Consider the following 16,646-nt stretch of genomic DNA (forward strand, 5'->3'; position numbering starts at 1 on the left):
CTTGAGTGAGTCACTTTGCTTCTCTGAAGATAGCGTCTTATCCGTAGAACAAACGTCCTTTCCAGCTGTGATATTTTAACTCCATATTAACATGATATTAACTCCATATTAACGTTATTATTAATGTTTTAACATTATTTTAACTCCATATTAACATGATAGAAAATTCTTCATTTAACAGATATTTACTGCACATTCACTATGTTCCATTAACTCCATTTCATGAACTTCAGGTAAATATAATCACAGAGATTCTTGCCTTTGGCCACAGAACATGGTTGTACCAAGAAGAAACCTATTTTCCCTTCTCTTGAGCAAAAACTATATTTCATAGATGAATATTTTCTGAGGTATTCAATACCATGATATGCTTGTAGCTCAGGAATTAGATAGCTAGATCTGATCGACTCAAATTTCAGTGAAGATCACTTATGCAAGTCTATAATACATTGCAACTCCTGGGTTTTCCATGAGCGATTAACACATGGCACTGGCTGTTTTCATTCTTACTTGTATGAATATTTTCCCCATTTTTCTGCCCAGAATATTTCAGGTGTGCTAAAGTATTCATCTAGAAAAAGCCTGGCACCAAGTTGTTATATTTGTGTCAACAGCTGCAGTGTATATACACAACGATATGTAATAGATGTCTGTATAGATCATGATAAATGTAAATTTAAATCAGCATAAGTATGTATAAATATATTTCACATACATATATGGCCTCATCTCTAGTGGATAGCTTATATAAACATGTAACTTTTCATTTTGTCAGCATATATACAAAAAGATGTGTATTGGTAATGAAGTAACAGCTCCTTTGTACTTTTCTTCCTTCCCCCTTCCTTTCTTCCCTCATCCCTTCCTTTCCTTTCCTTTCCTTTCCTTTCCTTCCCTTCCCTTCCCTTCCCTTCCCTTCCCTTCCCTTCCCTTCCCTTCCCTTCCCTTTCCTTCCCTTCCCTTTCCTTCCCTTCCCTTCCCTTTCCTTTTCTCAACCCTTCTCCCAGATTTATCACCACACATCCAATTAGTTTCCCAGCTGTATCCATTTTTCTTCCATAGGGACACTGATTTGTCCTCATCTCTGATGTTCCCTTTGTACAAGCAGCAGTTGTGTATTATCTGAATTAGTACAGCAGTTTCTTAACTGTTTTCACTGGAGTAGAAGCTCCATGAGGGCAGAGACCATGGCTGCAAAACCTGTTTTTCCAGGGACTATAGCCTAACACTGGACACAGACCAGACAGTCAACAATTATTCCCTGGATGGATGGATGGATGGATGGAGAGTACCTGTGACTCTAAACATTGGTTTTGCTGAAAGACAACTTTCATTTGCTTGCTTCAAATTCTTCAGTAGCTCCCCAGCTCTCTCAGCATAAAGTTCGGTTTCCTTAAAGTGATGTACAAGACCATTCATAATCTGGGTTCGGCTTAGCATGCGGCCTTACCACCACTTACTGCTTTCCCGTTGCACTCAAAACCACAGCCATCTTATTTCACATTCTCTCTCAACTGTTCCCTTTGTTTGGAATACCTCCTTTTCCCAAGCTTTCCCTTGTTAATTCTTCCTTATGTTTCAAAACAGAGCTAATGTACTTGTGAATATGTTCCTCTATTAAATATCTCATCCCATTTGAGTATTATAGCACCCCTGTCGGGTAGGCATCATTAGAGTAGGTGATACAGTGAGAAACTGTATAGTTGATATTTTAACCCATCTTTCATTCCTTCAAAGCTTGGCATGATCCCTGGACCAACAGTATCACATAGTATCCTACTCCCCACCAAGGAATTACTTAACCATCTCAGGCTCTGTTTCCTCTTCCGTAAAATGAGTTTCATAAGACCAACGTCATAGACTTATGGCCAGGATGAAAAGAGCTGAGGCATGTAACGTGCCTGGCACGGTGCCCAGCACACAGTGAATGGTCAGTGCGTGAAGCCTGGTATTATTAAAGGGATTGCTGCTTTTTTGATGGCTTGGACTCAGTGCCCCTTGAGGCTCTTTTGTACATCTAAAAGTTGGTCTCTGATAACCAGACAAGCACACACTCTGCAAATATTTCTAGTCCTGTTTACTTACTTGAGCATAATGACCAAGCTCACTTTCTTGTCCTTTGGAAAGCATTTGGTCCCTCTGTTGATTAACAGTAAACCAGGGATGAAAGCATGAGCCAAACAGATTTGTCATCTTTGCTCTCCTGGGGCTCCCCACCACCGACAGGCATTTTCTCCGAGGAAGGGAGGAAGGTTGCCCCATTCCTTGCCAGTTCCAGGAGAGCCCACGGTGGAGGGCGGGGGCGTGTTCACCTGGCACCCGCCATGGCACAGCAGGCTCTAATACTCCATGGAGCCTCCACTTTCTTTTTTAGCTCCATATTTGAACAAGATAGAAGATTCTCCACTTAACAAATATTTATTGAATGTCCACTATGTTCACTATTTATGTGCCAGGCACTGTATTAAAGACTGAATATGGTATTGAGTGCAACAGAGCTACAAAACAGAGACAAAAATGACAACTATCTTACAGGATTTTGGTAAGAATCAGATAAATAAATTAATGGCTAGGGAATGTGCTCTGTATGTATTAAAACGCTGCCCTCAGTAAAGCTTTTTGAATGAGTAAGTGATATATGAGTACCAACAACCCACAGAGTCAAAAGAATCAGAAACTCTTTGGGTTGGAGAATCGATAAGAAGAAAGGCTTCAGCCTAGGTAGGGAGTCTTGTTTGTGCCTTTGACTTAAACAACCGGTCTCTTCTATCCAGCATTTGCTGCAAGTAATAAATGAACCTGACCAAGGAGAGGTGGAGAGAATCTTGTAGTTACATCCATCTCTTCTTGTTCTGATGTGTTATATCTAAAAAGTCTTTTGAATTTTCCTTGTTCTCCGCCCCCCAGCCCCCTTGCTCCCATCTCCTTTTCTCTACTCTTCTCCATCTCCACTGGACATCTTCTCTCTTCTCCCTTGGCTGGGCAGAGGCAAGGAGATTGGAGGCATTTACAGCTTTCACTGGAATGGCTTTTCCACCCAAAATGGCTTTCTAGTTTTCATACTGTGGTGATTCCTATTATGCTGTAACATTATCAAAACCTTTTCGGACAAAGATTGATTTTTTTCCCTTTTGCTTTAGAAATGTCCAGCATCTCCACCCCCCATCAACCACTGATGCTAAAGAATGTGGCTGATAGGACAACCTGAGATCCTTCATCCTTCCCTCACCAGCTGATGTGTATCTCTTGCTCGACACCCTTAAATAAATTAGAGGCAGTCACTGCATTGAGTCCTGATTACTTTTCTCAGCAGTGCAAAGGAGAGCTCTCTGAGGGTCTAGGACTAATGATCTCAGCAGAGAAAAATTCAGAAGTCGCTGCAGGCTGAGATCAGTGGGGATGAGGCATCGTCTCCCTGGGGAAAGAGTAGAAGAATCTCTCCTTCCTTCTCCCCCCTCCTAACCATCCCTCCCCTTCCTGAGTCAGACTGGACAGAGCTCAGAGAAGCTCAGTGGTATGGAATGACCTCATGTGGAGAAGGGGAGGAAAAGAGATAAGATGGCTCCAGGGCTGTCTTCCAGCTCTGTCATTCATGGTTCTAGACAGTTTCCTCCCAGAATACTCAGCCCAAGGGGCAGAAGCTATCGTTACTTACCTCCTCTTCGTTGGAGGTTTCTGGCCCTTCTGTCATTCCAAGCAGGTTGTACCAAAGGCAGTGCCACAGGGATGCTAGTTTATTTTAGTGGCTCTTGCATTCAGTCTGGAGAGCAACGAGGAACTTCAGGACGAGACAAAACTAGGCTCTAATGCCGACTGTTACACTTCAAGCTGTGAAACTCTGGTTAGTTCACTCCACATTTCTGAGCCTTAGTTGCCTCATCTCAGAAATGAGTCCTTGCAAGAATTAAACAGGTTCAGAGGACATAGTGAATGTTTAGCAAATGTGCGTTCCTTTCTTTCCATCTGAGGCAGAAAAGCCTACAAGTAATAAATGAGGTGGGACACTTTGGGCACCAACCCAATCATAAGACACTTATTTGAATGTAGTTTTGACCAGATGTCTGGCGATTCGTCCAGATCTGTATCGCAGGTGTGGGGATGAGCTGGGTGCTGTGCACACAGCAAATTCACCAAGACACTGAGACTCTTCCCTCTCTTTTTACCCTCTCTGTGAGTTCTAGCCAGGCCAGTGTCACCTGAGGTCTGCAGGACACTCTGAGGACTTTCCAGAACTCATCCCCTCATCTCTTGTCCACAGGTCATCCAGATGTTGAACAACCCTGTAAGTCCAGTGTACGCACCTGGAGCCCAAATTCAGCTGTCAACCCACACACAGTCCCTCCAGCCTGCCCTGAGCCACAAGGCTGCTACCTTGAACTGGAATTCCACTACCCCTTGGTCCCTGAGTCTCTGACCATCTGGGTGACCTTTGTCTCCACTGACTGGGACTCCAGTGGGGCTGTCAATGACATCAAACTGTTGACTGTCAGTGGGAAGAACATCTCCCTGGGCCCTCAGAACGTCTTCTGTGATGTCCCACTGACCATCAAACTCCGGGATGTGAGCGAGAAGGTGTATGGCATCCAGATCTACACGTTGGATGAGCACTTGGAGATAGATGCGGCCATGTTGACCTCTGTTGCAGACAGCCCACTCTGCCTGGAGTGTAAGCCCTTGCAGTACAAGGTGGTCCGGGATCCTCCTCTCCAGGTGGACGTGGCCTCCACCCTACACTTCAGTAGAAGATTCACAGACATGTAAGTGCGCTCTCTGGATCAAGTGGGTGGGCTGTAGAGGGATGTAAGGAGGGTCGGAGAGGCCTGCACTGGAAGGAGGTTCATCACAGCCAGACTCACTTCTAGGGATTTGTAACCTGCTGTTGGGTGTAGAATTGTCTTAACAAGGCAGAGTTGATATGGTGGGAAGAACAATGGACAAAGAACCAGGAGTCCTGAGTCTTGGTGACAGCCCTAACATGTAACTCTAAGCCTCTCTGACCTCTCTGCAGCTTAGTTTTCCCAACAGTAAAATGAGGGAGGCTGGATGAGAGTAGCAATGAGAAAGTCATGTATTACTAATGAAAGTACAAGAACCGAAGTTTGCTAATGATTTCCCTCTTATATTAAATTGAAGAGTATTCATGCATTGTGATTGCTTTTCCAGCGGGTGAGAAGGGGGTGAAGTTATAGCAGGTTGGCTGGGAATTGGGCGTGTTCCTGGATATTTGCATGAGAATATTGCTGGAAGGTGAACGTAACCAGTAGCAGTCCTTGTTTTCCGGTGTGGAAGAGAGGCTCATACCCATTGGATCCTTAGGAGCCTTGGCAGCTCTAGGTCTCCATGATTCTTTTGGGATACTCATTGCTTTGATGTGAGATACTGTTTGTCCTTAATATTCCTTTCTCAGCCCACCTCTCTATCACCTCTTCCTCAAATATCCTAAGGATTTATGTTTTATGAGAGGGGCTGCCTTACTTTGAAGTCCTTAGTGCTTTTCCTATATGCCAGACAACGGGCTAAGGTCTTTGCATCTTTTACTTATTTCATCCTCCCCACAACCACAGCCCTGGTCTCCTTCTCATTTTACAAAGAAGGAAACTGTAGCTTAGAGATATGAAGTCACTTGTCCAAGATCACATACTGAGGAAGTGGTGAGATCAGGATTGGAATTCATCCTGACTCCTAAGCCAGTGCACTTAACCGCTGTTCAATTAAAAACGTGATTCCAACTTCTGCTTTAATCTAACAAATGAGGGAGCCTTAGCTACACCGAATTTGGGTACCAAGAGTCTATGAAGTCAACCACCAAACATTGGTTGAACCTCTTCTATGTACAAGTGACATGGGTGGGGGGAACACTTTGAGTATTGAAAAGAACAATAGCTCAAGAGTCAGACACCTTGTGTCTAGCCCCAGCCAGCCCACTTACTAATGTTAGATAAATCAGTCAATCTCTTTGAGCTTTGATTTCCTCTTCTGTGTGATGAAAATGTTGAAGTCAATGGTTTCTCTGGGCCTTTTGTGGCACTTTCTTTGGTTCTAAGATGATACAAGACGCAATCTCTGCTCTGTCTACTTGAAAATATTTGCTAAGCCAAATATTATTAATAGAAACCAAGTTCTGGAGGAAACTTTTAATCTTTTTAAAAGACAGAACCACTTTCAAACACTTTACCAGCACTTCCTTTTACAATGCTGGCAATTAACGTGCACATCGCAAGCAAACCCTTACCCATTCATGGACTCAGAGATGAAGAACAGCTGTTTAAGAACTCAGAGGGAGCACTTGGTTTGTGTTTGAGAATGTGCTTAAAAGATCGTCTTGCCTGGAAAATATTCTATGACCCTGTCTCTTTCATCTCCTCACTTGTCTAGAACGGTAAAGTTCTATAAATATGCATCCACTTAACATTTCTGTATAAAACAATGAGGTGAAGAAATAATAGATGTCTTAAGACCTCAGCTTAAACACAGCTTTTTTTTTTTAGCCTTGAGTTGTGAGCCTGTGAGAGGTGACACAGGTTGATAAGTGTGGAATTGTGGAAGTTAAACTGAAGGAGGAAAAGCACCCTGAATTCTGTTCTCAGCTAAGTCGCTGACTTGCTGTGCATTCTTAGGCTAGTCACTTACTCTTTCCCGTGCTCAGAGGCCTTAAATCTATAAGGAGGAAGTTGTACTAGACTAGTGGTTCTCAAAGTCAGTTGCATGTTACAAAAATTGGGGGCACTTTAAAATCACCTCCAGCTCACTTGCATCCCTGCCTGCTTCCTCCTCCTGGCCCTGCCCCAGGTATTGATCTAATTGGTAAGGAAGATAAGGCCTAACCATTAGGACTTTAAAATCTCACTGCATTATTCTAACATGCAGCCAAGTTTAAGAACCACTGCACTAAATCAGGCTCTCACAGTGTAGCCCCAGACTGGCAGCATCTGAGAATTTAGAAAGGCCATGTTCCTAGGTCCCAGCCCAGACAACTGAATCAGAAACTCTGAGTACAGGACCTTTCCAGATGATTCTGATGGTGGTTGAAGTTTAATAGTTACTGCTCTAAATGATCTCTAAGGCCCAGGAACCTCCAAGGTCTCTTTACTCATATGAGTGACTACTCATTCAATTTACAAGTTTGTACTGAGAACGTTCTGTGTGCCAGAGTCTGTGCTGAGAGCTGTAGATTTCAGGGATGACTCAGCCCTTGCCCCTTTCCTGTAGACACTCACACTTCAGTGCTGAAGACCTTAACCACTTGGTAAAAACGCCAATTCCTATGCCAGTTTGCTTCCAAAACCACCACTATTCAGGTCTACATTGTGTACCATTTGTTCTTTCATTCTCAACAAATGTTTCTTTGGTCCCCACTGTGTTGCAGGCACAAGGTCTAGACTGAGGCCTTCATTGACCTTCCTCTTTGTCTTTCTTGAGTCCCAAGGAATTTATTGGAGACCTGGGCTGGGCCAGGCTCCACTTCCTGACTTGAAAGTTCTGTGAGACTCTGAAAAAATAAAACATCATTCCAAGTCAACCTATCATTTCAGCTCCTTTATCTCTTGGTAATTCGAGTTCTAAACTCCAACACAAATACCTCTTTGTGTGTGTGTGTGTGTGTGTGTGTGTGTGTGTGTGTGTGTGTATTTTACTGCTCTCACATTTTTTCCATATCAAATAAATTGGCTCTTAGACAAGTTCTATATAAAGACTGTTTTGGAGAAAAAGAGGAGAGAGAAAAAAAATGCTTTCTTTTTCTTCCCTGGCTCAACCCATTACATGATTCCCTTTGACCTTTGTCTTCATTTTTTCTCTCAACAAAAATATTTATTCTTTCTGTTATCTATACTGGAGATAGTTTCCCAAGGTATGACATTGATGAAGGGAGAGGCTTCTGTGCTTACCCAATGGATGCTTCTCGTAGACTGATTGCTTTTGGCCGGTACAAGGGAAAAATGGGGACTGTCTCCCTGAAGTGGAAGCCTCTGCATTGAGTGAGGACTGACACTGACAGAGGAAAACGGAACCAGTGCTGACTCTGCTTCTAACTCACTATGTGACATGAAGACACATTGCATCACCTTTTGGGGCTTTATTTTTTCTATCTGTAAAATGACGGGACAACATATGAAGCTTTTCTCTGTGGATAGGAGTTGTTCTTAGGTGACTTTTTTTTTTTTTTTTTTTGGTAGTAAAAGGGACTCAGCAGAGATTGTTTATCTCTGAATCAGTACCCAGCGTGGACCTCACCGATTCTGGATGGCCTAGTGAAAGGTGTAGTTTGTGAATAATGATGATAACAATAGTAATAACAATACCAATAACCATTAACTGAACATTGACTCTGTTTTAAGTGCCTGACACATATTTCTGAGGCAGGTGAAGCTCAGAGAAAAAGCTGAAGCTCAGAAGAGTGACTTATCCAACCTAATACAGCTGGTAGTGGCAGAGCCAGGTTTAAAACCCAGGTCTAATTCCAAATTCCACCTTCTCAACCACAGTACCATACCACCTCCTGCTGTAATAATGCAAAGGCAGAATTTTAGAGCTCAGACATGCATCCAAGCGGGCTACAGTTCAAGATACAGGAGGTAGAAGGCAGGATTACAACTCACAGGCCACCAACCCACAATCCGTTCCTGAGACCCACTCTTGAAAGTCCGGCAACATGAGGTACGTGGCCAGGTCTTTTTGTGTCTGGCTGGGAAGAAGGAGCAAGGATACTTCTGTTTCTAAACTTGACTGCCAAGTGCTTCTGCACTGGGCACCATGCTACTTGGGTCTGTATGGAATCTCCAGATTTCTCTAAGAAGTAAAGACTCTGGATAAAACTAAGCCCTTTTTTTTTGGCTTAGAGGAAATGAGATATAAAGCAAACCAGGAACAGTGAATAGCAGCTCACTTTCAATATTCGTCTATTCATCTGTTCGTCTATGCATCGTTGATTCGTTCAGCAAATATTTACTGGATGTCTATTACGCACTATGCACCATGTTAGGAAATGATGATACAGTGGTGCCAGGACAGGCATGGAGTCTGCCCACATGGTGTGCCCACTCTTTGGGAAGAGAGGGGGTTAGGAAAGCAGTAGCACTGCAGTATAGTAAATGCCCTGATGGAGAAAACAGAAACAGAAAGTCAGTGGGTTCTAACCCAAACTTGGAAGAACTGAGCTGTAATTGAGGAATATAAACTCCTTGAGGACTGGATTTTTGCTGGTTTATCTGCTGGTGCAGTCCCAGTGCCTAGAACAATTCCAGGCACAAGGTAGGCACTCAGTAAATATTTTTGAGTATTTGAATAAATATGCTCTTTGAATAAAGAATGGGAAGGAGTTTAGCAGTTGAAGAGAAATGGAGAAGCGGTAATTTACTAAGTACCTACTGTGTGTCAAATGCTTAACTAAGGGCTTTATTTAAGTAATCTCATTTGACTTAATCTGTACAAGGACTCTGCAGCGTAGGTGGTCCTGTCACCAAATTACAGATAAGAACCTGAAACTCAGAGATTACCCAGCTATCAAGCTGTGTAACTATAACTGGGGTTTACACATAGATCCATCAACTCCAAAGCTAGTGCTCTTATTCATTCTCTAGTTGAACAACTATGTTTGTGTTGCCTACTTTGTTTATGCCTCTCTGTTCTTAGAATCGTTGATTTAGAGCTAGAAATATTCTTAGAAGTCATCTCTCCCAACGAGCTTCTTTGTGTGTCCCAATTAATTAATCTGTTGATTCTTCTTTCACATTCAGACCTGTTAAGCTGCCAACATAATCTCTATTTCACCTCACCTCCTCAGTATTCTCAGTATAAGTCTTGGGGTAAATGAATAAACATAAAGGAAGGACATATTCATATGATCAGGGTGGAAATTGTCACGAATATGAGTCCACATTTTACAAATCAAATCTCAAATCTCTTCCTCTGGATTCCACATACTCAGAACCCCTGTCAATCAGCCGAAAAACTTTCTAGTTCACTCATCAGTTCATTTTCTCAGTGAATATTTGTTGATTTCCACCATGAACCCAAGTACTTTCAAGGCACTAACGATGCAGTAGTGAACAGAGCAGAGAAGATCCTTGCTCTCATTGATCCCTGTGATGTAGTTGGAAGAGACAAACCAGAAAACACTACATAATATCTCAATTGGGTAGGATTTAGTAATTTTAGATAGGTGGTCAGGAAAGGCCTCTGTGATGAGGTGATATTTGAACAGAGACTGGAAGAGTCTCCTAGTGACTCATAATAAAGGCTGGGTGACCTGCCATCATTGAGATCCTAGCCTATTTGGAACATAGATGTCTTATAACGTGATCCTTGGTCCTTGATCACCGTTTGGCTTATCTTAGATTTAACTGTGCCTGCGTTTTTTTTCTCTCACCTGGTTCAGATTCTTAAATACAAAATTTAGCATGCTCATTCGTAACAGAGTCAAGGGTCCATGAATGCTTGTCAGGTAAATGAGTGAAGAGTGAGTCAGCAGTAGAACCTCTCAGAAAAAGGGTCTCTTGCTTCCACGTCTTAGCCATAGTATTGACACGTGATGCCATAGTAAGCCTCAGAGGGTTGGGAAAGGTTAGACCAAATCGGGGTCAACTGAAGCACAGGTGGCTCCTTCGTGCTGTTTCTATGACTCTCAAAGTGAGTCACCATTTCATTTTTTTGTCTCAGCCCCATTTCTTTTCCTGGCTCTTTCTGTATGTCACCTAGTCATGCATTCTTTGTTCTTGTATGTATTCATTTTTTCATTCATTCATCAACCAAATAGTGAAAATCTAATTTAATCATATTCAGTGATACTTTCTTTATTTCACAGATATTTACTAGGTGTCTGTTCTGTGCCATGCTCTATGCTGGAACTAGAGATCCCTAGTCTCATGAGCACACAGTTTAAAGGGGGAAACGGGCAAAGAAATCAGGTGATTATACTGCAGCATGAAAAGTGTATGGTGTGAGGATCATAAGAAGGGTATATAAAACACAAGAAGGGTATCTAACCCAGCTTGAGATGGTTTAGGAAGGTTTCTTGGAAGAAGTCATGTCTAAGCTGAGACCTGAAGGATGAATAAAAGTTGATCGTTGAAGAAGTTTGCCATAGGATGGATGGTTGAAACCAAGTGGATGCTTAGCAAAAATTGATAAATGAATGAATGTATAAACAAAAGAATGAATGAACCAACCTACTCTACTTCATGTCAGAAGAGCATGTTCAGTCTCAGATCAAATGTAGAAATGTAGTAATCTGAGCTGTCTATCCACTTTGGTCCTTAAATCTACTTCATTCCTTTTAACTGCTACATAACATTCCACAATAGGAATCTGCTACAGGTTATTTAGGTGTATCCATGGTCATGACTACTCAACAAAATGGAAGTGCTTTGTCTTTGCCCATTTGATGGGTAAAACATGACTTCTCATTGGTGTTCCTGTGACTGAGCATCGTGAATGAGCATCTTTTCAAATACTGACTGGCTATTTACATTCCCTCTTCTGTTACTTGTCTATTAATATCTTTAAGTGGTGTCTGGTTGCTAATCTTTTCACACCTCAGTTTTCCCATCTGCTAAATTGGGATTTTAATGTCAGCCCTCCTGCATATCCATCAGTGTTACTGGAATCTAGGGTAAAACGGGTAGTCAAGAGGGAACTAGCATTTATGAAGAAGTTACTCTTAGTAATCATTTATTCATTGATATATTTCTCAAATGTTCCTTGGATGGGAACCATGCCACATTCTGAAGATACAATGGTTACCAAAAACCAACCCAGTTTGTGACCTCAGTGGAGTGTAAATTTAATCACCATGTTAGCCACCATCACTTATGCAGGTAGCATTTACTACTAGCCGTACTAGCATCCCTACTGCTAATAATTACCATGTAGTAAATACTTCATATATGCTCAGTATTTTTTATAAGCCTACCAATGAGGTGTAGTTATCAGTATGCTTTACTTTTAGATGGGGAAGGTCAGACTCAAAAAGGTAAAGTCATTCATTTAAGGCCCCACAGTTAATAGATGCTCGAGTCAAGTTTTACGTCTCCTTGCCTGACCCCAAAGGGCATACCTGGCAAACTATAGAGCATAATCATTGCTATGACGGGAAAAGGACAAGGTGGCATCTTTTTTTTTTTTAATTTATTTATTTATTTATTTTTGGCTGTGTTGGATCTTCATTTCTGTGCGAGGGCTTTCTCTAGTTGTGGCAAGTGGGGGCCACGCTTCATCGCGGTGCGCGGGCCTCTCACTATCGCGGCCTCTCTTGTTGCGGAGCACAGGCTCCAGACACGCAGGCTCAGTAGTTGTGGCTCACGGGCCGAGTTGCTCCGCGGCATGTGGGATCTTCCCAGACCAGGGCTCGAACCCGTGTCCCCTGCACTGGCAGGCAGATTCTCAACCACTGCGCCACGAGGGAAGCCCCAAGGTGGCATCTTGATGGATGGAGAAGGTAGATGTTAAAACTAGCTTTTCTCGTTTCCAAGAAGCAACAGAATAAACACACAGAAGAGAACTTCTTTTTTTTCATTTAGGTTTTGAACATTTAAGTAGATGAGGAGGAAGAGGTTTGGCACAGTGTGGGCATGGTCAGACCAGCATGGTTTCCAGGAACCTGTTGTTGAAATGCATGCTCCAGGCTGGCCCCCTTTCTGAGCAGGGCCTTTCCCCACACCTTTCCAGCATGGCCTTGCCTGCGTTCCGATGTCCACCAGGACGGATGAGCAGCGTCAGGATTGATAGCTGTTCCTCCAAGTCCAGAACAAATACTTCCGTTCCGAGCCCAGGCTAGCAGTGTACATAGTCAGCACAACCTTCCTCTGTTTTTGGAAGCCGGGCGTCATCCACCTACAACTTCCTCTCATCAGTCTTAGGCCAAGTACCTCTCAGAACGAAATACAGGTTCCGGGAACATTAGGGTAAACAAAAGGGTTTAGCAAAATCCACAGATCTCTGGGGTCAGCAGTAGCCGTAGAAGTGCTGACTGTCTCCAGGTACCTTCACGATTTTGAAAGTGTGAAGGGCCCCTGGTTGGTACTAACACTACTGAGGTCACTTATCTAAATTTCTGTGGGTCAGTCTGATGCATTACTGGACCATTATCGTGACTCTTCTACATTCTAGTGTCTCTTCTACAGATATTAATTAAGACTCACAGAAGTTAAGTGATGGACCCAAGCCTCTGTTGATAAATTTATTCATTCATTTGTTCAGTCTTTTAAGAGTAAGTGCCTTCTGCATGTCCGTCTCCATGCTGGCACTGTAATCGTGACTCTTATAACTGGATAGGAGGGTTATCCCTCCAAATAGCCCAAATAAAAATATAATTACAACCTGAAGATTTATTATTATGGGAGGTTATAATAGAGCATAATTCCCCCTCAAATTAAGGGGGGATATACAGAAGACGAGACTGGAGTTGTAAGCAGGGGCCATATTGTGAAGGGAGTTTATGTTATGGAGTTTGGATTTGTTCACTGGGAAGTAGAGGACTAAACCAATCAGATCTGTGTTTTGATGAAATTGCTCTTGGTGCTGTGTAAAGAGAGGATTGAGGAAGAGTGAGAAAGTCCATTTAGAAGTTATTGCTAAAGTGCAAGCCAGAGATTATGGTTATCTATCTGCAGGAGAAGTGGATGAATTGGTGGAATGTTTTAAAAGTAGAACCAACGGGCCTTGGAGATGCGTTGGATGCAAGGGTTCTGAGAAGGAGCCGTCCAGTGACTCCCGGGTTTCTGGTTTGAGTATCTGGAATGAGGGAAATGTTATTTCCTGAAATGGAGGAATAGATTTTAATTTAGTGTTTTGTTAGTGGGTGGGGTAGATCAAGAGCTCCTTTGGAAAACAATGAGTTAGTGAAGTCGGGTTGCAGTGGGTGTCCTGATGTCACCTGCTTCTTTGTTCTTTTGCCTTTCTCCCTGTGGGTAGGTGGGACGGACTGGACTTGGTTGTATGGGCACCGATTCCTGATTTTTAAGAAAACAAGTAAATGAATAGGAACGAGAAGGAAAATAATAGCCGTCAGAGTAATTACAGATGTGGGAATAATGGAGGAATTTATCTCACACTGGGCATTGGCAAGAGGAGTGGACAAAATCCATTCAGTCTGTGCTCAGAGATGATGAGAATCCTCAGGACAGAACATAGTGGGTTTATGTTGTATCTGTTAAAGCAGGAACCTCAGACATTACTTAGGAGATGCTGAATTTGGGACCAGGAGATCTGATTCCCAGGCCAGCACACAGCTGTCTTGCTGCATGACCCTGAACAGATTCCTTCAATGCTTTGAACCTCAGCTCCTATCCCTGGAAAAAAGTGAGTGAAGATTCCTATCCATACAGTCTCACAGAGGGTGTCCTGAAAAACTAATGAGCTAATGGACTTGCAAGAACATGATGCAATGTGGGGGAACTATAAAGATTTAAATGTTCATGATTCTTCCTATTGTTTGGTTTTCATTAGGCTTGTTCTTGGCCAGGCCGGAGAGTAGGTGTGAAAGACAAACACACAGACACACACAGACACACTCATGAAACAGTTTCCCGTTCAACTCTACGCAGAGTTCAGTGCTGGATTAGAAGAAAGAAAAGACCATTGCACTTTAATCTCTGTAGCTGAGCTAAAGAAAAAGAGAGAAAACCCATCGAAGTGCTGGCACTGGAATCAGGAGACATGGCTTCAAGGACCGATCTCCTGAGATTTTGCTATATTACTGGCTCATGATTCCCCATCTGTGGGCCCAAGTCCCCCTTCTATAAAATGAAGGCCTAGGTTAATGACTCCAAAAGTCATTTCCAGCTCTGACATTCTATTCAGACCCTCCCGGAGTTCTTACCTGCCCCGAGTATGTCTAATTCAGTAAGAGTAGAGGGGACCAGGTTACATGTCCCGTGCGAGCTCAGAGACTGGCCATCTGTAAAGAAAGCCTTCCAGGTGCACTGGGGCCCTCAGAGCTCCTTCTTGACCTACTTTCTCTCTCTCTTAGGGCTTACCGATTGTTTCCATTTGGGACAATTTCAGAATGTACTGGTTTATTTTTCCTGGTCAGTGGCATTTTGACTTGACAGTGAGATACCAGAGATGGGAACTAGGTAACATTTGTCATATTATCTTCAGCTTCTTTGCAAGGACAGGCATGAAGTAGATGGTCAATAAACAGGTCATTAAAGGCATGAATGAATGAATGAGTAAACTCTTCGGCAGATCAATAAGTGGTCAGAAATTTGTGGTAATACAGATGATAGCTGGTATATTGGAGGTCTTCCTTTAAACGTCTAAAATGAATTAGTTACCAGAGGGGCAAAAGGATCAAAGAAAATCTTATTGCATAGTCTCTTCTCCTCTTGGGGCCGCAGTCCCCCTAAAGGGAAGGGATGGGGCCAGACAATGTCAGTCAGTCTACCATTCACTCCACAGGCATTTCTTTAGCACTGTCTTTGTAATGGGCCCCGTGCTGGGCAGTGGAGAGAGATAAACCGGGCAATGAAGAACAGTCCCAGCCCTCTGGGAGCTTCATCTAATTCATATGAGAAGGGGACACCTAAGTGGTAACAAAAGTGAGAAAGGTGTTCTGATAAGAGAAGCACAAGGGCTAGGAAATCCTCACTCAGCTAAAAGGTCAGTGACATCCTCCTGGGAAAGGTGGCGTCTACACTAAGGCCAGACTATTTAGCCAGGGAAGGGAGGGGGGACTGTTTGCTCGTGGTGGCTGAGGGGTCAATTTTGAGGAGAAGAGTTTGAGCAAAGAGGCCAGAGGGATTGAGAGGAGGCCGGCAGCGTTGGTTCTAGAGTGCCATGCTAGAGGGTCTGGACTTCATCCTGAGGGTGGTGAGGACCTGTTAGGGGTAAGAGAGAATCCTGATCGGGTTTGGTTTCAGGACACCTCTTCGGCTGTGTGGCTGTCTGGGCAGATGTAGGGATAGAGGCACAGACTGTAAATGATGAGGGAGGTAAGACAGTGTTGCCAACACTGAAGTAGAAGATGGCCCTGGTCTAGGGTAGTCAAGGCGGGAATGGAGAGAACTGGATGGGGCTGAGCAGTACTGATGGGATGGATGTACCCCGTGACTGGTCAGAGGGAGGAGGCAAGTGAGTGGGTCCTAGAAGTGCCTGTGTTGCTGGCGTCACTGAAAGGCGTACTGTGGAGATAGAGGGATGTTTGGTTTGGGATGAGAGGGGAGGAGTTCAAAGCTGTCTTCCCATTATCAGCCTGTGAATTGGTGGGGGCAGACAGCTACAGTTTGCTTTGAGCCATAACATTTGTGTGTACAGATTCAGGAGCAGGTGCGGTGAGCTTGTGCATGTGCACGTGTGTGTGTGTGTGCATGCATGACTCTGTGTGTGTGTGTGTGTTTTGGGGGGTGGGCACACAAGACCTGTGAGACCACCTGTTTTCATCATCCATCGATTCTCAAAGTGTTGTCCAGTGTTCTCAAAGGTCCCCTGTTGGGGTCGTGGGGTTAATCTTCCGCCACACTAATACCTATAACGTTACAAGTCATGGGCTTTGTTTTCCACCCAGGATTAATCATTCACTCATGGGCTTTAATACAAGCCAGACACCACCTCACTGTGCCTCATGAAGAGCAATGCCAGTGCCCCCTTCCATTTTAATGCTGCTTTCGTGTTCTTGTTGTCAGAGTGGGAAGTAGGTTTTTTTTGCCTCA

At 43.4% G+C, this 16,646-nt stretch overlaps 1 protein-coding gene across 2 annotated transcripts in view; it reads left to right on the plus strand.

Annotated features, from left to right (window-relative positions):
* The window catches only part of PAPPA (pappalysin 1), a 254,269-nt gene that overhangs the window by 79,854 nt on the left and 157,769 nt on the right, over window positions 1–16,646 (plus strand). For both annotated transcript variants that reach the window (XM_059925463.1, XM_059925464.1), the window contains one exon: window positions 4,259–4,757. In XM_059925463.1, coding sequence (XP_059781446.1) covers window positions 4,259–4,757 — 499 coding nt within the window. The remainder of the gene's footprint in view (window positions 1–4,258; window positions 4,758–16,646) is intronic.

The sequence above is a fragment of the Balaenoptera ricei genome, chromosome 6, assembly GCF_028023285.1.
Source record: "Balaenoptera ricei isolate mBalRic1 chromosome 6, mBalRic1.hap2, whole genome shotgun sequence".
NCBI classification, from domain to species: Eukaryota; Metazoa; Chordata; class Mammalia; order Artiodactyla; family Balaenopteridae; genus Balaenoptera; species Balaenoptera ricei.